The sequence below is a fragment of the Bubalus bubalis genome, chromosome 2 (genome assembly GCF_019923935.1).
Source record: "Bubalus bubalis isolate 160015118507 breed Murrah chromosome 2, NDDB_SH_1, whole genome shotgun sequence".
Lineage (NCBI taxonomy): Eukaryota > Metazoa > Chordata > Mammalia > Artiodactyla > Bovidae > Bubalus > Bubalus bubalis.
Genome location: NC_059158.1, coordinates 149,920,148 through 149,947,418, shown reverse-complemented (window position 1 = coordinate 149,947,418; position 27,271 = coordinate 149,920,148). Strand labels below are relative to the sequence as shown.

Genomic DNA, 27,271 nt, shown 5'->3' with positions numbered 1-27,271 from the left:
TTCTAAGATTACACTCTAGCCATCCTTTTATATTTCATGCCTTTAGAGATAAAGTAGGTTTGGCATCACTTAACTAAGGATAATCCTTAAGACATCATTAGGGAATCTGCATTTCAAATCACTAGGGTAGGTCAAAAGGAAGAGACCTCAGTGTCTTCATCAGTTAATGATACTCATTCCAAAACAATATTGGAATTTGCTACTCCATAAAAACAGTGGTACACATACTCATAAGCTTGTATGGTATAGAACACACATATGCACAAAATGGTGTTAAAAAAGATGTTCAGGAATCTCTTTGTCTCTATTCTTCTATGATGGGACTCAATTATACTTTTAATAAATAAGTACAGTAAATCAAACATTCATAGTTCAGATAATCTGAACCTTAAAATTTGAATTTCATGTTAAATATGATAAACTATGATTAAGTATTTTAATATTTTAGTGATTTGAGAAGCTTTTTGTGTTTAATTTCATTTGGTCTAGTCCTTTTTTATATCTTCAAGAGTAATGAAAAAACACAAAACCTTACAAAATCCTTTTCTGGAACAGCACTTTCCCACAATTTCCTTTTCTCACGGAGGACTAAAACTGATCTTGACATTTACAATATTAGGAGTCAGAGACTACAAAGCAATGAATGTTTCATATGGCCTACAGCTCTTTGCTCCTGTCTATAGTCTTCTCCTCTGGTTCCTGCTCTCACTTTGTGGGTTTTATGCACATGCTCACATCCATGCACAGGGAATAGGGGAGAAGGTACAGTGGAAGACATGGGAAGGTGGTAAGAATGTGAAAGAGGAAAGAGAAATATTACGTGCTCCTAAAGCAGAGATTCTTACAAGCAGGGGTTCTTGTAGTAAAGGGAGTCTCCTTACTGTCATCTAAAAAGTCTTCCTCCTCATCCTCCTTTCTCAGTCTCCTCTTGGTCTCCTCATCATAAATGAGACCCAGCAGGTTGGCTGGACTCTCACTTTCCCCATGACACAGCTCATTCAGCCGGACGCCAATTGCCTACCATGAACAGAAAAAGAATGAAACAGCATGAGGTATATGTCAGACTGTAAAAGAGGTTCTCACATTACAGAGGTCGTCGGCAATCAATTCATGGGGATTGTTTTCAGTGTAAGTTTCCTCTGTTTGCCATAGTGTTGTTACCACCACATTTCCCAACATGGGAATCCAGGGAAGGAAGGCACTAATGCTGTCTCCAAGGTCACTGAGCCTAAAGACTTATAGGAACTGGAATGGTATTTATTCTCACACAAAACTTTTTCTGAAAGTATTTTTATTTCCTCAAAGGTCATTTATTTTATAGATCTCACATAAGGGAGTATGCAGTTGTATTTTCTTTTAACTATTTTTATTTATTTAAAAAGTGTTTTGTTTTGTTTTGTTTTTTTTGGCCATGCTGCATGGCACATGGGATCTTAGTTCTACAGTTCAGTTCAGTTGCTCAGTCATGTCTGACTCTTTGTGACCCCATGGACCGCAGCATGCCAGGCCTCTCTGTCCATGACCAACTCTCAAAGCTTGCTCAAACTCATGTCTATCAAGTCGGTGATGCCATCCAACCATCTCATCCTCTGTCGTCCCCTTCTCCTACCATCTTCAATTTTTCCCAGCATCAGGGGCTTTTCCTATGAGTCAGTTCTTCACATCAGGTGGCCAAAGTATTGGAGTTTCAGCTTCAGAATCAGTCCTCTTAATGAATATTCAGGACTGATTTCCTTTATGATGGACTGGTTGGATCTCTTGCAGTCCAAGGGACTCTCAAGGGTCTTCTCCAACACTACAGTTCAAAAGCATCAGTTCTTCAGTGCTCAGCTTTCTTTATGGTCCAACTCTCACACCCATAAATGACTACTGGAAAAACCATACCTTTGACTAGACAGACCTTTGTTGGTAAAGTAATGTCTCTGCTTTTAAATATGCTGTCTAGGTTGGTCACAGCTTTTCTTCCAAGGAGCAAGTGTCTTTTAATTTCATGGCTGGAGTCACCATCTGCAGTGATTTTGGAGCCCTCAAAATAAAGTCTCCCACTGTTTCCATTGTTTCCCCATTTAACCCATGCTTCTTGCATTGGAAGTGCAGAGTGTTAACCACTGGACCATCAGGGAAGTCCTGTATAGTTGTTTTTAATGGAGGATTTTGCTGCAGCAAAAAATAAGAAGTCACATTTCCTCAGAATGTTTCTGATCATGCAATTTTATGAGGATAGCAGTGTTATGCTAATGAATTTGGAGGCTGGCATGACTTCTAGAACTGCAATTTTATTTGTATCTTTCATCATATATGCAATCAAAATTTTCTTATAGACTTTGTTTCCCCCTCATGATATGCTATGAATTAGAAAGAAATATTAACTATTCTTTTGAAATATTAGCTATTCTTTTGATAGTGTACTGAACATCAACACTAGAAACATGACTTTTACCTCAACACATAAACAACACTGGCTTTTATAAGGTATTCACAAAACCAATGCTTACTATCTGTTCTTGGGAGTCATCATGTACTAACGTCTGATTTTAAAAAGAGAATTTTCCCCCAAAAAAGAGACAAAATATGCTACCTCTAATTCCTTTCACATTCTAATTACATGTTGTATAGAATAAAAGAAGAGACACATACATAGGAAAGAGACTAAAAAAGATAAAATGAGCACTGAACTTGGTCTGACAGTGTGATTACTCTGTGCATTGGTAAGAACAAAATTCCAGCTAATTTTCTTCTTTCCTCCTGCATCATCCTTTTCAAATATTTAGAAAAACGACTAAATTCTGGGCATGCAAGAGATTTTATTTTCTGTTGGAAAGTTACAAAAATATGTCCGTGTGTGCATGTGCATGCTGTCGCATCTGACACTTCGTGATCCTATGGACAATAGCCTGTCAGGCTCCTCTGTCGATGGAATTTTCCAGGTAAGAATACTGGAGCAGGTTGCCATTTCCTACTTCAGGGAATCTTCCTGACCCAGGGATTGAACCCACATTTCCTGTGTCTCCTGGGTTGGCAGGTGGATTCCTTACCACTGAGCCACCTGGGAAGCTCAAAAGATATGTCTAGAGCTCTTCAAATAAAAACACACGTTGTTTGAACATCTTGGTTATTTGAAAACAAAGGGGTCTCCTTAAAGTCTGCAATTGAGGAGTAACAAAAACCACATCAATACAAAAGAAATGCAGCTCGGTTGCCAACTTGAGAAGTTTTAAGCAAACAAAACAAAACGTGAAAGCCAAAACCACCACCTCAACAGAAAGCCTTGTCCTGATGCTACTATTTTAGAAATTCTAAAGAAGTGTTAGGTGGTTAGAATAGGAAAAAGGAGTCCAGAATGGCGGTGGCTAAAAGACAAAGAAGGGAAAAGCCTGTGAAAACAGAACAAAGGAAGGTCTGAGGACAGGAGTGAGGACCTCAGGTAAAACAAACAGCACTCCTGGCTAGCCCAATTTACATAGGGCAGGCCCAGGGGGAGGAGAAAAAACATATGAAAAGAGGAACCAAAATTGAGCTGGGGGCTTCTCTTCTCTTTGAGTCTTCTGGGTCAACTCCCCCTCACACCTCAAGGATATATTTCCCTTTGCTTTCTTAATAAAACTGAGCTGTAACACGAAGCTGTAACACTGGTCTGTCCATTGCTTCAAATTTTTGCTGTGACAAGGAAATTTACATGGGGCTGTAACACTGGTCTGTCCGTCACTTCAAATTTTTGCTGTGGCGAGAAAGAACTGAGGAAATTACACACTCCCCCAACAGAAGGAAATGAGGAATTATGAGTCTGAGCAAAGCCAGAAGACTTAATAGTGAGAGTCAAGGGGAGAAAAAAATCTACATTGATCTCCCCCGGATTCTGAAACCAAGCAATTTTAAGTTAAACCCACAGTTCACAAAACTTAGAAGTTTTCTCAAAAAATGAACTCGCTTGGGATAATATAAAATATCTAAATAATAATTTAGAGCTCTACATCTCTTTCAAGACAAGAAAAGTGCCTTAGGGATATGATTATTCCTTCTTCATTCATCAAATATTTATTATGCGAGGTAGTTTGCTAGTTATTAAATAAAACATAAAGTTGAATAAACTGTTATAGTGCATCAGTATCTTTTTTAATATGCCTGAGTAGATTATAAACTTTCATAAAGAAGTATCACTGTTTGGCAATTAGGAAAGTTAGGTTGAAAAACCTGCTCAAGGTCACTCAGCAGCCTTGAACTGGGATTTACACATAGATTCTCAAGAATTGCTGTTAGGCTAATGGGAAAGGGAAAAGCAGATATTTCAGATGGAGAGTTCCCAAAGACCCATATTCAGGGACATGCACTGACGTGTTCAGAGACTATCAACTAAGCCACTTGGTTGAAGCACCATTTTGTGAGCAGAAATAATGTGCCTGAGGGCTTGGAAAGGTAAATTGGGACCAGATTCCACGGTTCTTGAAGCTGGACTTTATTTTGCATTCTGAAGAAGGATGAAAGGCAGTTTTTGAGCAGGGGAGAAGTGTTATCACTCCTTCCAGGGACACCATGCTAGCTGTCTAAAAATGTAGAGACAAACCATTTATCCTGCTTTCAAAATTTAGTATCATAACTTATCACTGAACACCTCTCAGATGTAAAGGATTGAGATAAATGTCCTTTAGATACATCAGCTCATTGACTTCATCATCTATAATCTTGGTGTGATTTGAATAAAGGTTGTTGAAAGAGCCGAGATGCCAGGCTGAGCAATTTGGGCTTTTATCCCAAGGGAAAAGGAGTGCCACTGAAGCACTATAACGTGATTTGCATAGCCTAATCATTCTGACAGCAGTTTGGAGAATGAATTGGAAGGAGAGAGTCTGGAGGCTGGGAGATGAGATATGAATGTTCTGCTTTTAGACGGGCTATGCCAAAGGGAGATTTTATTGGCAGTGTGTAGGATGGGTCAGAGAGGGGAGATTGTGGGAGGAAACCAAATAGGAAAATACTTTAGTCACACAGAGGAGAAGTAATGAAGATCTGACCTCAAAGGGCATCAGTGACACGGAAGAGGTGGAATCAATAAGGAAAGGAGGTTGAGAATATGTTCAAAGACTGTCATTTCAGATGATGGTAGTTCTATCAAAAAGAATAGAAAATTCAAGAGGGGTTACAGATGGGGGTGTGTTTAAATGGAGAGAAGCATTTTAGTTTGGTCAGATTTAGTTTCAGAACATTAAGTAAATGCCTCCAAAGTACAGTGGGTGAAGTTAGTCAGGGATCTGAAAAGTGCTGTGGATAGAGAACTGGGTGCTTCAAGCTAACAGTAGAAAACACAGGAATAAATGTAATCCTGGTGGAGATTATACAGGAAGAACTGATAAGAGATGCTGAGAATGTCTACATTTACAGGGAGGAAAGAGGCAGAGGATCAGAAAGGGAGCCAGAAGAGATAATAATATCTAACTTTGTAGATTTATTGGGAAGATTAAATGAATTATTTCCCCCTGAAATGTTTTGTTCAGTGCTTGGTACATAACAGATACTCAGATTATCTCCCAAACAAATGAACAAACAGAAACTCAAAACGTCTTCATTTTACTCTGCCTAATTTTTATAGAAGAAAATCAAAAGCTCACGTCTCCCCACTGGTAGAAGAGCTTGGCAGCATTCCACTGCAGCTTCTGGTTCCGCTTGTTGCCCACAATGGGGGACCGTCCCCTGGAAAGGCCTTTCTTGGTGATGTTCACATGATGTCCTTTCATCCACTCGGGCCAGTTGCCACGGTTGCAGCGGTGCACAAAACGGGCACATTCCAGGAACAATGCTGCTCTGGCTACCACCGGTGCTTCCTGAGTAGGGTTGTTAAGGAAAGAGTAATGTGGGATTAACAAACAATGCATCTGACCTTAAAGCCAATGCCTATGTACTCTTAGCTTATTTTTGCCTTTGTATTTTGATTTGGTTTAGCCATATTTCCCCTGTGACTCAGCAGTAAGGAATCCACTTGCAAGCAGGAGCCACAGGAGACAGGGGTTTGATCCCTAAGTCAGGAAGATCCCCTGGAGAAGGAAATGACAGCCCACTCCAGTATTCTTGCCTGGAGAATCCCATGGACAGAGGAGCCTGGCGGGCTACAGTCCCTAGGGTCACAAAGAGTCAGACACAATTGAGCAACTTAGCAGCAGCAGCGATATTTCCTGGGGTGGTGTTAACATGGTTACAGTAGCAGTGGGAAATCTGGAAAATGAATCCATGAAGGCAAATTTGAGTATGGAATAATGAGACATTTTAAGTCAGTTCCTGCGTGTACTTTTCTCCTTTTGGAGAATCTCAAGTAATTCCATGACTCTATCTTTGCATATTTCAGAGACAGTGGGGATTTGAGTGTGAAATCACTTTTAATAAAGAGGTTTTAAATATGAAGCTTTTTTAAACCTAAAATTAGCATGATGAAAACATATATTCAATTTCTAGAACTAGATGTAGATTAACCAAAGATGTCAGTTTTTTAAGGACCATCCACAAACTCAAAGGACATGCAACTGCTCTCTCACTTTGGCTAATAAGAAAAGAAGAGCTTACTATATCAGGCTGAGTTGTGAGGATAAACAGAATAAAATGGGGCCTGAAATGAGAAAAAAAACAAATAAATGAATGAATGAATAAATAAACTCTGTTGAGTTAGTCTCTTTCTCTAATTTTTCATAAACAGATCAAATTCTGCTTAAATAGGAATGGTTTCAATTGAAAATGTTTGACAAAGAGGAAATTGCTTAATTGGTAAATGAAAAACAGCATTTCTTCAGGAAAATAAAAATATAACTCCGTCTTGTCAAGATGTGCTTGAAAAATAAAAGCAAGAACTTTTTGTTAATACCCAGAAACTTATAAGAGTAAGACATCTACTCTTTAGAAGCCAAGAAAAATTTAATATGGGAAAGAATGTGAAGTTTCCCATAGGTCAACAGGTCACAAAAAATACATACATCAAACATTTACTTGTGTCAGTTAAAATATATATATATATATATAACAATATTTGCTATCATCTTGAAAGTGAAAGTTGCTCAATCATGTCTGATTCTTTGCAAACCCATGGACTATACAGTCCATGGAATTCTCCAGGCCAGAATACTGGAATGGGTAGCCTTTCCCTTCTCCAGGGGATCTTCCCAACCCAGGGATCAAACCTAGGTCTCCCACATTGAAGGCAGATTCTTTACTAGCTAAGCCACAAGGGAAGCCCAAGAATACTGGAGTGGGTAGCCTATCCCTTCTCCAGGGATCTTCCTGACCCAGGAGTTGAACTGGGGTCTCCTACATTGCAGGTGGATTCTTTACCAGATGAGCTATCAGAGGGAAGCCCTTGCTATCATCTTAGAGTTACCTAATGAATCCCATGTCCCATGTCCCACATGTTTTCAAATGGAAACAGTTTTCATGATTCAAGAAATAGCATTCTTAACAATGCCTCAATCTATAATGTCAAAATAGGTGCTAATGTATAGAGAATATCAATTATGTTCCAACTAGTTTTTATAAATTGTAATTCTTAATTATCATAACAACCCTATGAAATAATATCCTCATTTTAATGTTTTTTAATACGAGGTATAACTTTTCCACTCTTATGTAGCTGGGAAGAAGCAGACATGAGATTCATTTTCAGGTCTCTCATGCTCAGATCTGTACCTCTTTGCTATCTTCAAGGTCTTAATTCATGCTCATATACACCTGGGGAAAAGATGATTTCTAGAATGCATGTAGAAAGTTGCTGTTTAAAAATGGAACATTAATGTCATGTAAAACACAAATAAGCGCATAATTTTCCCATTTAAAATATATTTTATGGTCCATCCATCTGAATCATCAATGAATAAAGGCAACTGACCTTTGCTGTTTTGTTCATTTCTCTCCCTATCCTCACCTCAAGTGCTCTGTGATCCACTTATGTCAAACTGGTTAGTCTCCCAGATATGACATCTCATACCTTTCCATGTTTTGTTTCCATCACTTGCAGAGCCTTTAAGCCCCTTTTCTATATAGCAGATTCTCACTTGTAAGCTTCAGTTTAGTTATCTCCTCTAAGAAGATTTCCTTAATCCCTTCCTCTTCAGGCAGAGGCAGTTACTTCATACTGTCTGGTAACACACTATCTCAAATACCCTGGATGTTTCAAGCAAGTTAGCCCTTTAAGCATTTTCCCATTGTTTACAACTTAAATGAAACTATCAAGAATCCAGGTAAGAAATTTAATTATGTTGGGACTTAATTTTACAAAAAATATGACATATTGCCACTGAAGATAAAGTTAATTTATGTGCAGTTAATCTAAGGCAGAATAGAAGATAAATACAATGATGAACATCTATCATTAATAAAAGATGGACACTGATGATGAGAAACTATCCTCAACTTTATTGGTGCCAAGACTTGATAGCAGGTCAGAAGGATAGAAAGACTTTGGAATGCAAAGGCTTAGATGAATTTCTGCATTAAACTTATCATTACCATAGTGCCGTAACATCCCAACTAAAGATCTATACTCTTTCCTTGTATTAAATATTCAGTTTACTAAAGATTTCAGATATGCTAATCTGCATTTGGAAAAGCCTGGAACATCTATCTCTAAAAAGGAGCTCTAGTCTGGAAGGCAAGGCAAGTGATGCAAATCTATTCTTATCATGTCACATTTTGACACATTTCCAATATAAAGCAATGAGATTCATTGCTTAATGACAGGAAGGCAGAAACAACACTGCTGGAATAGCATTAGGTGATGAACTTTAGCTCTTTCATGATTAATGAGCGTAAAAACTTAACCTAATTCAAATGTATGGGGCAGAGGTTTTTTTTTTCTTTCACATATTTCTTTTAACTATTAAATTGCACTGAGAAGACTAATAGAAGATGAATAAAAAATCCAGACTGTGCTATGTAAGGCTTCCCATGTAGGTTGGCTTGGCTTCTTTAGCAAATATGTTTTATTTGCTTAGAAAACTTAAGGCATTTTGAATAAAAAACAATTTTAATTCTCTGCTCTCAAAAGCTTCTTATGATAAAACCCAGACATTATCAGTTATTGGCCCTACGAAATCCTACTTTAAGTTGGAAAATAGAACTGAGACCATTATCAAAATAATTCCCGTTAATTGACTATATAGCACAACATTAAAGGGAAGGTTAGTTATTACTGATAATTTGATTCATGTAAATTGCCAAACTCAGTAACTTTTGGAAATGTCACTGTCTGCATTAAGGGATGATGACACAGAGTAACTCAAATATTGCCTTCTTATTATAAACCTCACGAATCTTGTAGGTGAAAGCAGACTTGGGGATCCTCTAGTCAAGAGGACACTGAGTACTAACAATTTCTGTGGTACCGTAGTGTGTGTGTTACTGTACGGACAATGGAGGGTGCTGGTGCAGTATAAAGCTAAGGACTCAACTGTGCGTCTTCATAGAAGATACTTGGCAATAAGAACCGACTTCACACTGTGTGTGAAAGAGTAGTCAAGGCATTATATTGTGGGTGTGGCCATAGGAATTATTTTCCTTATAAGTTCCTTTCAAAGTGTAAGCTAGAAAGTATTGATTTGAGGAGCAGGGTTATGGAATACCTTAGACAAAGGATTCTTCCTGGACATAAAGGAAAGTTGGTTTTTCCTCTTTTGATGCAGCTTGCCTCTTTTTTTTTTTTTTTTAATTTTATTTTATTTTTAAACTTACATAACTGTATTAGATTTGCCAAATATCAAAATGAATCCGCCACAGGTATACATGTGTTCCCCATCCTGAACCCTCCTCCCTCCTCCCTCCCCATTCCATCCCTCTGGGTCGTCCCAGTGCACCAGCCCCAAGCATCCAGTATCGTGCATCGAACCTGGACTGGCATCTCATTTCATACATGATATTTTACATGTTTCAATGCCATTCTCCCAAATCTTCCCACCCTCTCCCTCTCTCACAGAGTCCATAAGACTGTTCTATACATCAGTGTCTCTTTTGCTGTCTCGTACACAGGGTTATTGTTACCATCTTTCTAAATTCCATATATATGCGTTAGTATACTGTATTGGTGTTTTTCTTTCTGGCTTACTTCACTCTGTATAATAGGCTCCAGTTTCATCCACCTCATTAGAACTGATTCAAATGTATTCTTTTTAATGGCTGAATAATACTCCATTGTGTATATGTACCACAGCTTTCTTATCCATTCATCTGCTGATGGACATCTAGGTTGCTTCCATGTCCTGGCTATTATAAACAGTGCTGCGATGAACATTGGGGTACTCGTGTCTCTTTCCTTTCTGGCCTCTTAATGGCTCAGAGCAATCTCATGAAGCACCAAAACAATGGAGACATGACAGAATGGGCAGGGATGGATTCACATCACAGAGAAAAACAGCACAAATAGAGAAAAATGAATCAGAAGAAGGCTGCATGGATGAAGAGAACCATGGAGTTTCAGAGACACAGTTAAAACTGAACATCAAAACAAACTTTGGTACCGTTGGTATACCACAGAGAATTTTGCTGGTGGTCCTAAAAGAAAACTAGGCAGATTTAAACTCTTTCTGATTAACATGTCTGCCAGGTCACCTTTCTATTCTATGTTCCATAATGCCACAGAGCAGCTTCAGTTCCATTATGTCATAACTTTGTAGTTCCCAGAAAAGCAAGAAGCAATTTGAACTGGTGAGATAAAATGTTAGGTTGAACTTTATGGAATCTCTAAGTTTGCTGGTCAAATATAGTACCATATTATCAATTTCATATGGTTTGGTTTTATATACGGTGTTTCCTGCAATGGTTACAGAGCTGTGTATTTAAAATTACAAAACATCATGCATTATGCAGTAAGTTATTTCTCTAACATTCTTCAACTAGAAAACTTCAAGTATCAGGCTATTTTCCCTTGACTTCTTTTGGCACTTTTTACTGCATTTGATAAGATTGTTATGTATATTGAATGTTTCCTTTATGAAGGTAAAGCAGAGAACTAGAATACTAATTCAAACAGCTGTGCTTTATTTTGCCTGGGGACGTAGAAAATATTGTTACCAAGATATGATGGTTAATTGAAGGTTATAATTGCAATACATTCCTTCCCCTGAAGGACTACATCTAAACTTGTTATGTAAGAAGAAACCCTGATTGATCCTGGAAACTCATAACAACACCAGGGCAGGAACTGTTTTAAAGACAATGTTTTATGTTGGTTCCTGGGGAATTACATAATATTTTTATTGCCTTACAATAAAATGTAAAGCTCTCACTGGTGTAAGATACCTATTTATTTAAGACCACTGGGAATAAGCAGGTATTGTGGGTCTTAGTGTATGCTAGAACCTTGTTTGCTAGAGGGCACGTGCTTGTGAGCCAGTATTTATTACTTAGCTTGTATTGAATTCTCTGCCTGAGATCATTAAGCAACTGACAGGCTGTCTCTGTCCCTGCGCATTTCTGCAGTAGCTGCGGGCAACTGAAATGATTCAGTATCAGGCTAGATGCAGGCATTACAGTTGAGTACATGGTTTGGCTGCGTTGACATTTTAACACTCAGATCATGCTAATATCTTGCATAATTGTTTTAAAAACCAAATAAGGACTTCTATTTCTGACAATATGATGGATTAAGTGTGAAGACAAACATCTTTTGGTTTAGATATTTAAAACTGCAGGATAAAATATCCAAATTTTTTTCACTTTATTTTTGCTTTTGCTTCTGATATGAGATGATAGACCACTGAAAAGTAGAAATTACAAGAAAATTCAATTCTGGAGTGAAGGCAGGGAGAAAGGTGTGAACTAGTGAAGGAATATTTGCCCCGAGGGTTTCTAGTGACTATGGCAAGACCAGAGTGTGGGTTTTCAATGGACCACAAATTAAATGTCAGTATTCATGTGGAGTGGAAGGTCAGGCCACATACTCCTTTATAAAGCCAATATCCCAGGTGAGAGTATTTTTTGATTAAACTTCAGTTGAGAGAGCTACTGCCAGTTGATCATCACCAAAGAAATGTCTGAAAGGTTTCTTTTAGAAGGACATAGATCTTAGAAAGGAATGTCTGAGATGCAAGGAGAAATGGTGAGCAAAGACTATACTCAGCTCTTGGGCAAATTTAAAAATTATTTTCCTAACAATTAATAAAAATAAAGTTTACTTTGTCAATGTTAAAACAAAAACAGAGAACTAAATCTTGGACAACTGGCATTAAAACCCTCTACAGTTTTTTATTATTTGCATGAAGAGTAAAGATATTCATTAATTTTAGACTGCATTGAGTTAAATATGCATGCAATTTTAAAAATATAAATAGAATATAACAAATTTCAAACTGATAAGGGAAAATGAATAAAACAAAGTTAAACCAAAGCAAAGAAAAATCCAACATAATTCAAAAGAAGGCATGAAATGGAAATAAGAACACACATACAATGAAATAGTAAAAAAAATGTGGTAAGTAGTCCAAAGAAGACAGAACTGAATCTATATAAGTAAATATAATCTGTGCAAATGTACTAAACTTTCTAGGGAAAAAGATCATTAAAATGGTTTAAAATTCAAATACTTGTTTTCTACAAGAGATATAACTAAAACACAAAGATAAATGTTGAAAGGAAAAGATTTACAAAAAGATATACAAGTCCAATGCTAAACTAGTAAAATTGTTTCAACTGTATTAATATTAAAGAAAAATATATCCTTATATACTAAAAATAATTGGGTCACGCCACTCCGGTACTCTAGCCTGGAAAATCCCACAGACGGAGAAGCCTGGAAGGCTGCAGTCCATGGGGTCGCAAAGAGTCAGACATGACTGAGCCACTTCACTTTCACTTTTCACTTTCACGCATTGGAGAAGGAAATGGCAACCCACTCCAGTGTTCTTGCCTGGAGAATCCCAGGGACGAGGGAGCCTGGTGGGCTGCCGTCTAAGGGGTCACACAGAGTCAGACACGACTGAAACGACTTAGCAGCAGCAGCAGCAGCAGGTAGTGAAAAGACCCTGATGCTGGGAAAGACTGAAGGAAGGAGGAGAAGGGGACAACAGAGGACAGATGGTTGGATGGCATTAACGACTCGATCAATAAGAGTGTGAGCAAGCTCCAGGAGATGGTGAAGGACAGGGAAGCCTGGTATACTGCAGTCCACGGGGTCACAAAGAGTTGGATGTGACTGAGTGACTGAACAACAAAAAGGTAATGATAATATTTTTATAGGACCCGATACATATTATATTTCTAAAGTACCTGCCTCCTCTAAATCAATAAAATAAAAATTGATGGAACTTCAAGGTAAATGAATAACTTTGCCATCAAATCCCTTACCAATATACAGTGGAAGTGACAAATAGATTCAAGGGATTAGATCTGATGGAGTGCCTGAAGATCTATGGACAGAGGTTCGTGACATTGTACAGGAGGCAGTGATTAAGACCATCCCCAAGAAAAAGAAATGCAAAATGGTTGTCTGAGGAAGACTTACAAATAGCTGAGAAAAGAAGAGAAGTGAAAGGCAAAGGAGAAAAGAAAGATATACCCATTTGCGTGCAGAGTTCCAAAGGATAGCAAGGAGAGATAAGAAAGCCTTCCTCAGTGATCAATGAAAAGAAATAGAAGAAAACAATAGACTGGGAAAGACTAGAGATCTCTTCAAGAAAATTAGAGATACCAAGGGAACATTTCATGCAAAGATGGGCACAATAAAGGACAGAAATGGTATGGACCTAACAGAAGCAGAAGATATTAAGAAGAGGTGGCAAGAATATACAGAAGAAATATGCAAAAAAGATCTTCATGACTCAGATAACCATGATGGTGTGATCACTCACCTAGAGGCAGATATCTTGGAATGTGAAGTCAAGTGGGCCTTAGGAAGTATCACTACAAACAAAGCTAGTGGAGGTGATGGAATTCCAGCTGAACTATTTCAAATCCTAAAAGATGATGCTGTGAAAGTGCTGCATTCAATATGCCGGCAAATTTGGAAAACTCAACAGTGGCCACAGGACTGGAAAAGATCATTTTTCATTCCAATCCCAAAGAAAGGCAATGCCAAAGAAGGCTCAAACTACTACACAATTGCACTCATCTCACATGCTAGTAAAGTAATGCTCAAAATTCTCCAAGCCAGGCTTCAACAGTACATGAACCATGAACTTCCATATGTTCAAGCTGGATTTAGAAAAGCCAGAGGAACCAGAGATCAAATTGCCAACATCTGCTGGATCATCGAAAAAGCAAGAGAATACCAGAAAAACATCTACTTCTGCTTTATTGACTATGCCAAAGCCTTTGACTGTGTGGATCACAACAAACTGTGGAAAATTCTTAAAGAGATGGGAATAACAGACCACCAGACCTGCCTCCTGAGAAATCTGTATGCAGGACAAGAAGCAATAGTTAAAAGCGGACATGGAACAACAGACTGGTTCCAAATAGGAAAAGGAGTACGTCAAGTCTGTATATCCTCACCCTGCTTATTTAACTTACATGCAGAGTACATCATGAGAAATGCTGGGCTGGATGAAGCACAAGCTGGAATCAAGATTGCCAGAAGAAATATCAATAACCTCAGATATGCAGATGACACCACCCTTATGGCAGTGCCTCTTGAGAAGGTAAAAAAGGAGAGTAAAAAAAGTTGGCTTAAAACTCAGCATTCAGACAACCAAGATTATGGCATCCTGTCCCATCAGCTCATAGCAAACAGGTGGGCAAACAATGGAAACAATGAGAGATTTTATTTTGGGGGGCTCCAAAATCACTGCAGATGGTGAATGCAGCCATGAAATTAAGACTCTTGTTTCTTAGAAGAAAAGCTATAACCAACCTCAGTTCAATTCAGTTCAGTTCAGTTGCTCAGTCATGTCTGACTCTTTGCGACCCCATGGACTGCAGCATGCCAGGCCTCCCTGTCCATCACCAGCTCCCAGAGTTTACTCAAAGTCATATCCATTGAGACGGTGATGTCATCCAACCATCTCATCCTATGTCGTCCCCTTTTCCTCCCGCCTTCAATCTTTCCCAGCATCAGGGTCTCTTCAAATGAGTCAGTTTTTCACATCAGGTGGCCAAAGGATTGGAGTTTCAGCTTTAGCATCAGTCCTTCCAATGAATATTCAGGACTGATTTCCTTTAGGATGGACTGGTTGGATCTTCTTGCAGTCCAAGGCATTCTCAAGAGTCTTTTCCAACACCACAGTTCAAAAGCATCAATTCTTTGGTGCTCAGCTTTCTTTATAGTCCAACTCTCACATCCATACATGACTACTGGAAAAACCATAGCTTTGACTAGACGGACTTTTGTTGGCAAAGTAATGTCTCTGATTTTTAATATGCTGTCTAGGTTGGTCATAGCTTTTCTTCCAAGAAGCAAGTGCCTTTTAATTTTATGGCTGCAGTCACCATCTATACTGATTTTTGGAGCCCCCAAAATAAAGTCTGTCACTGTTTCCACTGTCTCCTCATCTATTTGCCATGAAGTGATGGGACCAGATGCCATGATCTTAGTTTTCTGAATGTTTACCAACCTAGACAGCATATTAAAAAGCAGAGACATTACTTTCCAACAAAGGTCTGTCTAGTCAGAGCTATGGTTTTTCCAGTAGTCATGTATGGATGTTAGTTGGATTATATAGAAAGCTGAGTGCCAAAGAATTGATGCTTTTGAACTGTGGTGCTGGAGAAGACTCTTGAGAGTCCCTTGGACTGCAAGAGGATACAATCAGTCAATCCTAAAGGAAATCAGCCCTGAATATTCATTGAAAGGAGTGATGCTGAAGCTGAAACTCCAATCCTTTGGCCACCTGATGCGAAAAACTGATTCATTTGAAAAGACCCTGAAGCTAGGAAAGATTGAAAGTGGGAGGAGAAGGGGACGGCAGAGTATGAGATGGTTAGATGGCATCACCGACTCTATGGACATGAGTTTGAGTAAGCTCCAGGAGTTGGTGATGGACAGGGAAGTCTGGAGTGCTGCAGTCCATGGGGTCTCAAAGAGTCAGACATGACTTAGTGACTAAACTGACTTCTCATCTCAGATTAAGTTGTGAGGAGAAAAAAATAAGGATGTAGAAGACTTGAATATGAAATACCATACCCTGATAGACCTAGAGGGAATATGTTAAGTGAAATAAGTTAAACAGAAAAATACTGTATGATTTCACTGATATTTGGAATCTAAAAAAAAAAAACAAAAAAAATGTACAAACAAAACAGAAACAGACAGAAAACTGGTGCTTGCCAGAAGTAGTGAGTAGGGGATTGAGTGAGGAACGGGGCTTAGGCGAAACAGGTGAAGAGGATTAAAAGTTTCAAGTTTTCAAATATAAAATAAATAAGTCATTGGGATATAATGTACAGTATAGGGAATACGGAGAAGGCGATGGCACTCCACTCCAGTACTCTTGCCTGGAAAATCCCATGGGCGGAGGAGCCTGGTGGGCTGCAGTCCATGGGGTCGCTAGAGTCGGACATGACTGAGCAACTTCACTTTCACTTTTCACTTTCATGCATTGGAGAGGGAAATGGCAACCCACTCCAGTGTTCTTGCCTGGAGAATCCCAGGGACGGGGGAGCCTAGTGGGCTGCTGTCTATGGGGTCACACAGAGTCAGTCGGACACAACTGAAGCGACTTAGCAGCAGCAGCAGCTTAGGGAATATGCTGCTGCTAAGTCACTTCAGTCATGTCCGACTCTGTGCGACCCCACAGACGGCAGCCCACCAGGCTCTCCCGTCTCTGGGATTCTCCAGGCAAGAACACTGGAGTGGGGGAATATAGTCAATAATATATAATAACATTGTATGGTGACAGTTGGTTACTAGCTTTATGGTGATCAATTCATAATGTATATAAATGTCCAATCACTACATTGTACATCTGAAATTAAGCCACTGTTATACCCAACAATTAGAGAATGCACATTCTTTTCAACTACACATGGAACATTTATGAAAATTATATAATGCTCTAGTTTATAAAGCAACTTTAATTCCAAAGAATCAGTATCTGAAAATAAAGTTATAAATCAATAACAAATGGATACCTAGCAAAACTCTGAAATTTATAAATTGAAATGCACATACATCTATTTAAATGACTCATGGAAAAGGTAATAATTAAATTTTAAAGGCTTAAATATAAATTATAACAAACATACTACTTATCAAAATTTATGGCATGTGATTAAAGTAGTAATGCTAAAATTCTAATGCTCAGTTTTTGAACAGAAGAAAATAAAAGTATGAGCCCAGCCATCAGCTAATAAGCTAAATAATAATACAATGAATTCAAAGCAATAAGAAGAACAAAAAATAAGGGCAGAACATACTCAATATTTTATAATAACCTATGAGGGAAAATAATCTTTAAAAATTATATATATATAAAACTGAATCGCTTTGTTGTACACATAAAACAAACTAACATTGTAAATCAACTCTACCTCAATAAAAAAATGATAAGGCATTAATGAATTAGAGAGTAAGACACAATAGAGAGAATCAACAAGATTGTTAAAAAAGACTAACAAAATTGGCAAATACCTGGCAAACCTAAGGAGACAATTTTAGGAATAAAAACAGATAAAATAATAATAGATGCTGTAAATATTAATAAGAAAATTATCCATTTTAATCAAACAAATATGAAAATTGAGTAAACCTGACAAATTACTAAAAAATGTAAAATTACTTAAACTGACTCAGAGAGAAATAAAACTTTTGAATAATCAATTCAACTCTGAATCTCAATTTGAATTTTAATTACATCTAAATTTATCTGTGGGCTCAATGTAATTCCAAGAATATATCAAAGAATTTTCAGAGAAATTGAAAAGCTAATTATAAAATTTACATGGAAGAGCAAAGAATAAATAGGTGATGTTCAAAGTTTGAGCTATTAAGACAGAGTAGATTAACTCAGAGTACACAGGGAATGGAACAGAAAAACACTCGGAATCACATCCATGCATGTATAGAAACTGGACACATGATTAGGATAGTGTTGCATATCAGATAATAATGAATTAGTCAAAATAACACACTAGGATATTTTTTTACATGTGAAATAAAAAGAAAAAAAGGAAAGAATCCCACTTTATACACACAGTAAATTCTAGTTAAAGACCTAAATGTGAAATGTAAACTTTAAAATTTTAGAGGAAAATGTAACATGTATTTTTTATTACTGTGTGATTTCTTTAAAAAGACTAAAAAAAAAAAGCCATTAAAGAAAATTTTGATAAATTATATTAAAATGTATATATTAAAATACAGCATGAGGAAACAGAACAAAATGACATATTCTCTAGGGATACAAACTTATGCAGCAAAATAAGCCAAGCACAGAAAAATTAAAATTCGAGACAGCAAGGTCTTCTGAGAAGTAGGGTTGAGTGATTAGGAAAGGGATATAAGGGACTTAAAAAAATTTTGAAATGTACTACTTTTTAACATATATGATGAACATATGACATTAAAATTTTTTTATTTAAATGCTACATATTTATGACATATCTTTTTTATGTGCCTGACTGCTACATTTCATAGTCAGATTTTTTTTTTTAATTCAATATAGGAGTACCACTAGAATAAAGTGTATAATTGGACCATTTAGCTTTGGTTATTACTGGATTACTTCAACTTTCCTTATGATTCAAAAGAAAACACAATATTACTTTGCTTTTATAGTTCCCCGTCTGCATATATTTCTAATTCCTTGAAAAAAGGTAATTTCCATTGATCACCAAGTAGTCTTATGATGGTAAACTCCAATGTGGATTAAATTTGTTGCAGTGAACCTAAAAGTATGACTATATGGTAACCTAATGTTTCATTTTCCCCAGGAGAGTTCTAGTTTATGTCTCATTGGTATGATTATTGATAGCACCCCATTTCACTCTCAAAAGTGTCCCAGTTAGAATACAAATTATATAATCATTCCTCCTAAAGTTATCTATTTATGAAGCTATTATAATTTAACATGAATTAGATTTTCTTTTTCCACAGACTAGGGAGAAAACTATGATCCCATGGGAATCTTATATTCATGGAATTGTTACTAAAGCAAATTGACATTATTGTGTGTTATTCATGCTAGTAAATTAACCAGTAGATGAGACATCACTATGTCTGTACATGCTATGTATTTGTCTGGATAAAAAATTAAAGATGATTTCACCTGAAATATATAGAAAACAGACAAAAACGCCTTTTGTTCAAACTGCATAATTTTTCTATTTTTTGTACTTGTAGATTATATCAACCTAAAGATGAAACACATCCTTTCTAAAACATGTCCTTTAAAAAATGTCTTAGAGTTGCATTTATTAAATTTATACTGGAGAGAAACAGTGTGAGGAGGAGCTGTGCTGAAACAAAAACTGAACCAATTATCCCTTCATAGTCATAGTAATAATGACAAGAGGATTGTTTAAAACAAAAACCTTCAGATGGGCAAGACTTTAAACACTGACATTTCTAGTATTTCTTTCATTTAATAATGCGTTTTAATTCTGAAGAAAATTGTAAACTATAAAAAATCACATTGAAATTCTATGATGCAAGTAAAGAGACAATGACAATTTTCTGAAATAAAAGCTACATCATAAGGTAAACATTGCATTTAAGTTGTAGTTAAAAAATGAATGCAACATCCAACAAAAGCAAACAACAAAAAGGAGATGGGAGAGTGTTGGACTGTAAAATGATGATGAACTGAATATATTCATTTTCCCTTCCTCTCCCAAATCATATAGGATGAAATGGTAGAATCTATACCTATATCTGTATCTATCTATCTACTTATCTCTACTTATCTATATGTACATATGCATCTGCATATATATCTGACATCTGTATCTATCATCAATCTATCCATCTATGTCATTTATATCTTATCCCAGTTCAGTTCAGTTCAGTCGCTCAGCCATGTCCGACTCTTTGAGACCCCATGGACTGTAGCACGTCAGGCTTCCCTGTCCATCACCAACTCCTGGAGCTTACTCAAACTCATGTCCATTTGAGTCAGTGATACCATCCAACCATCCCATCCTTTGTTGCCCCCTTCTCCTCCCACCTTCAATCTTTCCCAGCATCAGGGTCTTTTAAAATGAGTCAGTTTTTCACATCAGGTGGCCAAAGTATTGGAGTTTCAGCTTCAGCATTGCTCCTTTCAATGAATATTCAGGACTGATTTCCTTTAGGATGGACTGGTTGGATCCCCTTGCAGTCCAAGGGACTCTCAAGTGTCTTCTTAAACACCACAGTTCAAAAGCATCAAGTCTTTGGTGCTCAGCTTTCTTTATAGTCCAACTGTCACATCCATACATGACCACTGGAAAAACCATAGCTTTTACTAGACAGATATCTACATCTACATATTTCTATATCTATATATTCATACACTAAAACCACAAATGCATTGGAAAACATGTAAAACATATTTAACAGTGAAGCATTTCTGAAAGTCGGGAAGCAGATGAAGTCAGATATTAAGTGAAAGCAAACACAGAGGATACAAAATGTAATAACACATCTAATAAAAGACATTTGTGAACATTAATCTCAAGGGGCTCTTAACCCCAGATCAACAGGTATGAACAACTGCTACGGCCACACTTGCATAAATGATGGTAAAAAGAGAATGCCACTTTGCTTCAAACATACTGGACATGCAGCCACACTTTCCTTCCTCTCAGTCCTTTTGCCAGCATTCACCAGTGATTTTGGTTCCTTCACTTTTCTGTATCTGAGAAATTGAAGGTAAGGGTGCCCTCATTTGGAGACCATTTCCTGGCTTAGTCCTTTCCTCTTATATCAACAAATAAAATAATGAATATGAAGGTGCTTTATAAACTGTGATAAATAATGAAAATGTTACTTTCTACCCTCATCTCTGCCACCAGTACCACGACCACCATGACTACTATCATCATGACCATCATGATGACTATCATCATCGCCGCCACCACCACAATGGCTACCATCACCACCACCATCACCTGTCCCCTCTTTTTACCATCACCACCACCATCACCTTTCCCCTCTTTTTACCATCACCACCACCATCACCTTTCCCCTCTTTTTACCATCACCACCATCATTATCTATCTCATCTGTTGTTGTTGTTTTTTTTCAACCAACCAGGTCTGCCTGTAATTTCTCTGTTTCCTTTTAATCTTGACTGATACTGACCTCTGGATACTCCTTGACCTTGACCTAGAATCAAAGACTCTCAGATAATAAAGAAACTCACACTAACCACCTACTTCTTAAGTCCCCCTGTAAACCTCCCCCATTGAGTCCAGTGAAATGACAAAGAGCTCATTACTTCTCAATGTATCTACTTCATCATTGGATATCTATAATGATCAAAAAATGCTTCTTTACTTTGAAGCTTGAAGATATTGCTTATAAACATCAAATCTCCTTTATTTCTTACCATGAGATTAATAAGATTGAGAAGATCAAGCAGACCAGAATTGGTCCAACAGGAAAGGAAGAAAGGAGTATCTAGTGATTTGGTAACTAACTGGCCACAATCTTATTTGGAAGATGTAAAATAATTTTAAAAGTTCTATGGAATTCTGCCACTAATTAAATCTCCTTGGAAACTCTAAGCATTATAGCAGTTAGAGATTATATGGTATGGAAACATCTGATGAGAAGGAACAAAATTCCAGCATCAAGACAAAGTACTGATGACTATCAAAGTATTCATCAATATTCTTATTAACATAATCTCCATTCAGAAGCTGCCGGGAGCCGGCATATTGCATATTGAGTGCATATTGAATATTGAGTGCAGCACTTTCCACAGCATCAGTTTTCAGGATCTGGAATAGCTCAACTGGAATTCTATCACTGCCGGGAGCCAGCGTGAGGAACTCCGCCCATGACAAAGGTCATGAGGAAGGAGGCTCAGCATACGCAAAGGCGGAATCGAGCCTCAGGAGTCCCCCTGGAAATTCTCGAGCATCTACCCCCCAAACCTGAGTCTGCCTACTTTCTGCTTTGTGCTTTCACCTACACCTCTGACTTTACAGGGGGCTGTCCCCCACTACCTCTCTCTGAAAAAAAGAGTTAGCTTACAGCTCCAGTTAATAATTCCTGGGTGTGACAGTGTTTCAACCTACAAACTCCTTTGGAAATCCTCTAGCCTGCCTGAATGGGTTTTTCCGGCCACATGTGATTGTTCAGAGCCTCCCAACTGTGAGAGGCAGGAGATGTTCTAAACTGCCTAAACACAGATTCCTTTGAGTAGTTAAAAGATTGATTAGAAATTGTATTGGTGAAGGGTTTTTCACTTGTTGGGCCAATGTTTGCTGCTAAGTCTCCATACTCCTTACCTACGGTGTCCTTGGCAGTGTATTGATTGATATAATGGGTGTATAGAAATGTAAAATGCAGCTTTGTCCAATGCTTTTTGGAAGGCTGGTGCCTGACTTTGGAATAATCACCTTTAGAGAAAAATAAGTTTCTTAAAATGTTAACAGGCCTCCGGGCCAGAAGATGATGTCAATCACCTGAACTTTTGCATATGATAAGTTTGAAAGCCTGGCTTAGATTAGAACCAGGAACTGCTGTCCTTGCATGACTCCACCCCTTCCCCCATTATCCTCTATGCATAACTTAAGGTATAAAAACTACTTTGGAAAATAAAGTGCGGGCCTTGTTCACTGAAACTTGGTCTCCCCATGTCACTCTCTCTCCCAAATTCTAGCTGAGTCTCCATCTGGAGCGCGGAACCCACCATGCTTGCTAATTATGCCTGGGCTTCTAAGATCTGACCGGGGAGGCCTCAGTGTCTCCTCTCCTTCGGGAGAATGGAAGGACGCCTGCGGCCTACGTAAGTGGTGCAAACTTCTTGTCTTGAAGTTTTATTGGTCTCCCGCGTAAACCAAGCTACTCAGCCTCTTTTCTCCACTGAATTTCCTCACTGAGCTATCCTTATTCTATTACTCTTTATATCCTTAATTAAAGTTTAATTAAGCAGTTGTTTCCTGACCCTCGCCTATGCCGTCTCTCCTTCGAATACCCTGGATCAGCTGGGGCTGGACCCCGGCAAGAAGCCAGTGTTAATTTGCTTGACTGGGGTTATTTATTAAATCTTCAAGTATATCAATCTGTTTGTGTCAAGCCTCCTGTTTTTTCCATGCCCACATATCTTATAACTCTTAAAAACCTTTTATGTAGGAAGTATTTATTCCTTCTGTTTTATACCATCAGTAAATGTTAATAAAATTTGATGGTTCCTTTGTCTAAAAATTTTCCAAAGTATCTGTGACTTCAGAATTGATACAAAGATGGACACAATAGTACATTTGGAATTCTACAGCACAGATTGCCCACAAAGTTCTAATGCAACATTGCTATTGTGTATTTAATAAATTGTTCAAATAGCTTCTGTCATCATCAGTTTCTAAAACCACATCTAAACGATCAGGTTTAAAATATAGAATTTCTTATTTTTCATATTTTAAAGTTCATATGGTGATCTCACATAATTTTTTAATGAGAGAGTCAACATGGTGTTGTATAAAATAGAGGGTCTGCTCTAATTCAGCTCTATCATTTGTTGACTTCAAGCCCTTGGCCAGTTGGTCTTTCTGAGCTTCATTTTTTTTTTTTTGGAAATACAGTAGGCACACAGTAAGTGTTAACCATTAGTCTGTCAACCTAAGAATGCTATACAACTCTAAGTCTGGAAGAGAGATCACCATACAAATATTATCTTCATAAGGAAAGTTGCAGAACAGGTAATGCTTTCCAGTTGAGTTCTGTTGTGTTATCCTTTACTGCACTATGCCTGGCACATAGGAAACCTTCAAGAGATATTGGCTGAGTTAATTAATCAATTATTATATGATGAGTATCTTATAAGCCACACTGACTTACAGGCTTTCAAATTTCACCATCTTTTCCATTTGATATTTGATATATCAAATATATGTTTCTCTTCCTCTATGACTAGATCCAGTCGAAAATTACTCAGGAGAGGCTGAGAACTCTGCTCACCCTTACTGCATTCTCACTGTCACCCTGTTATTCCAATACTTTCTTCTGTTCCCTAATCAAATCCTGCTGCTTCCACTGCTACCAACACCATGATATTTTATACTCTGTTAGCACTTTCTAATCATTACAAATCTGACAGTTATAATACAGGAATTTATGGATATTTTAATGAACATTTCTGAAGTGCAAATAAAATGTGGCACACTTTACTGGCTTTAGTATTTTTTGTGAACTAACCATGTACTTACTCATTTTCTAAATGTTCACTTGTCCTTTCTTTATCAATTTGTAACATTAATTTATTTTAATGTGCTCCTTTCAGAATAGATCAAGATGTGATTAAGAAGAACCATTCATGGCTCAAAAGAGTGACAGGCTAGTTACCACTCTCCCACTTAGATAACAAGAAACTGGCTTTCTGCCTTGTTAGTTCTCTTGCTTTAGACAGGCATCTCATTCTTTAATTGCCACCTGCCTCAGCTCTCCTGGAGACCTGTGACTCTACATTTTACAGTCACCATAGCATATATCAATACACATTAACTACTTTGGAATTAAGAAAAATATTTGCAAAGGCCAATATCCAAGAGTGAGAAACTGACTGAAAAATTTTAATAACCTTTGGGTGATTACAGTGGTATTTGCATTTCAGGCTTCCGTGAAGCTACATACCTTGCCAGTCACTAAATATCATGACAGTAAAAACTATTAATGTCACAGAAAAATGTCACGAATTATAAGCTTTAGATGATTTTCCAAGGCAAAAATATGAGTGGCCAGCATTTATATGATCATGAGTTATAAAATGGGCTAAAGGGTTTCTGTTGTAAAAATGTCTACTTTAATTCTTTTTGAAATGTTAATATAAAAGACTTTTATTTATTGATATTTACTTGGCATTTTGTACCCAGTATTTATACATCATATGAAGAATTTATTAAACCAGAAGGTAAATAAAGGAAACTGAGAGACAGTTCTAAACTCATGCCTGGGCTTCGTTTACCTGACAAAAATACTTTCTAAACAAGATCCACATTATACTCTTGAATCTCTTACATGTGAATAATGCCACACAATGTTCAAGGTGCTTCTGTACTATTAATTTCAATTGATCCTTGCTTCATATTCTCCCTCAACGAACAGGTAATTAAACCAAGACAGAGTTCAAAGGAAAATTTGTGACAGACATGACTAATAACAATTAACAATAATAATGGCCTACTTTATTGAGAACTTGCCATATTTCAGGCATTGCGATGAAGACTTTATATCCAGTATCTCATTTAATTCTCACACTAGCCTTAGGAGGTAGACATAATATTATTATTACTCTTATTACATTTAATCTCATTTTACAGTGTTTGGCTAACAGATGTCAGGGAGATTTTAAGCCAGGAAGTCTCATACTGTTCTGGAATGTGATGCTATACAGAATATATTTTATATATTTTAATATACGTATTATATTTAAAAGATCCATAAACTTTAAATTATGATGCTATATAGAATTTATTTACTAAGAATTTTCCTCATTTCTTTTCTTCTTTTACCTCACCACCTTTTCCCTCCTTTCCCCACTAATGCTGAGGGGAAAAAATAAGGCCAAAACATAAATCCATAGTTAAGGTTAAGATTAGGGATTCATGCTTTCCTCCATTAGCAGAATTAACTGGAACGGAGTACAGGGTGAGAAAATTCTTGCAACAACTTACAAGATCCAAGGCAGCTGCCAAGATCGATGCATCAGGAATTGTCCCTGGCTCACAGCAGTTTAACAGAAACTGAAAGCGCTTCATGCCTTGTCGGATTGCTCCAAGATTCACCACGTTTTTGCTTTTTCCGCCATCTTGGTTGGAAGGCAGATGGTCATCGAAACTGTGGCAACCTGTGGGGGTTTTCCCATGTTGGAAGAAAGAAGGAGAGAGAGTGTAATGGTTGTAAATTTTAAAAGAGCTTTGAAGTTTCAACAATACATTTTCTGAAGTGTTGTCCTGAGAACATTTTCCTGAACTACACTTCCCTCCTCTCTATCCAATGCTTGATTTGGACATGCCTTGACTTTTAAGAATCTGGTGACACACTGTGTATGTAAATATGGTGTGTTACACAACTGTTTAAATATAGGGTCCAATCCATAGAGAACAGAATCATGGTTGCCAAGGGGCAAGAGCGTGAGGGAGGGGTGGATTGGGAGTTTGGGATTAGCAGATGTAAACTATTATATATAGAATGGATAAAGAGCGAGGTCTTAGTGTATAGCACAGAGAACTGTATTCAATATCCTGTGATAAACCATAATGAAAAAGAATGTGAAATATAATGTATAAATATATGTATAACTGAATCACTTTGCTATACAGCAGAAATTAACACAACATTGTAAATCAACTATGTGTCAATAAAATAAATTTTAAAGATTAAAAATTAAAAAGATAAATACAAAAGTCAAAGAGTTAGTCGCTCATCCATGCCCAACTCTTTGGTGACCCCATGGACTGTAGGCCCTCCAGGCTCCTAAGTTCATGCAATTTTCCAGGCAAGAATATTGTAGTGGATAGTCATTCCCTTCTCCAGGGGATCTTTCAGACCCAGTTGAACCCAGCTCTCTGGCATTGCAGGCAAATTCTTTACCATCTGCACCACCAGGGAATATAGGGTCTGATCATTTTGATACCAGGTTTCTTCTCTAACACTGCTAAGGGGATTATTTAAAATAATTCTTCCTGTAATCAACAGCTAAATTCTGCTTTTATGGAAGATGCAAAATCACTGTGCAATTTCAGATCTGTTACAAAAAACTTATATCAAAGACAATATCCTGGTATCTTGGTGCCAATGCAAAGAATCATTGACAATGAGAGTTGTAAAGGACTTGGGAGGTGCTCATTTAATTCTAAGATTTCCAAACCTGGCTGTGCATCAGAATTATCTGGGAAGTTTTGAATCTTATTCAGAACTTCAGAACCAGTGTCTCTGGAAGGAGCATGAGAATGTGGGTTTTGTAAAGCCTCACAGATGATAAGGACGCTGCCAGCTTGATACCACACAGTAATCAGAGGTTGGGGAACCACTTATTTTTCTTCACTTATTTTTCCAGTTAAGCTGCATAAGAATGAGAATCTGTCTGGAGTTCCTTAAAATGCATAATATCAGGTTCTATTGCTAGAGGTTTTGATTCCATAGGTCTGGGGGCTATGAATATTAACAAACATGTGACATGATTTTAATATAGGAAGTCTAAGGATCGCACATTAAGGAAGGAAAACACAAAGC

At 37.4% G+C, this 27,271-nt stretch overlaps 1 protein-coding gene across 7 annotated transcripts in view; it reads right to left on the bottom strand.

Moving 5' to 3' along the window:
- The window catches only part of UNC80 (unc-80 homolog, NALCN channel complex subunit), a 228,877-nt gene that overhangs the window by 114,293 nt on the left and 87,313 nt on the right, over positions 1-27,271 (bottom strand). For all 7 annotated transcript variants that reach the window (XM_044937752.2, XM_044937753.2, XM_044937750.2 and 4 more), the window contains exons 22-24: positions 25,711-25,883; positions 5,604-5,816; positions 882-1,017 (exon numbers count right to left, since the gene is read on the bottom strand). In XM_044937752.2, the coding sequence (XP_044793687.1) occupies positions 882-1,017; positions 5,604-5,816; positions 25,711-25,883 (522 nt within the window). The remainder of the gene's footprint in view (positions 1-881; positions 1,018-5,603; positions 5,817-25,710; positions 25,884-27,271) is intronic.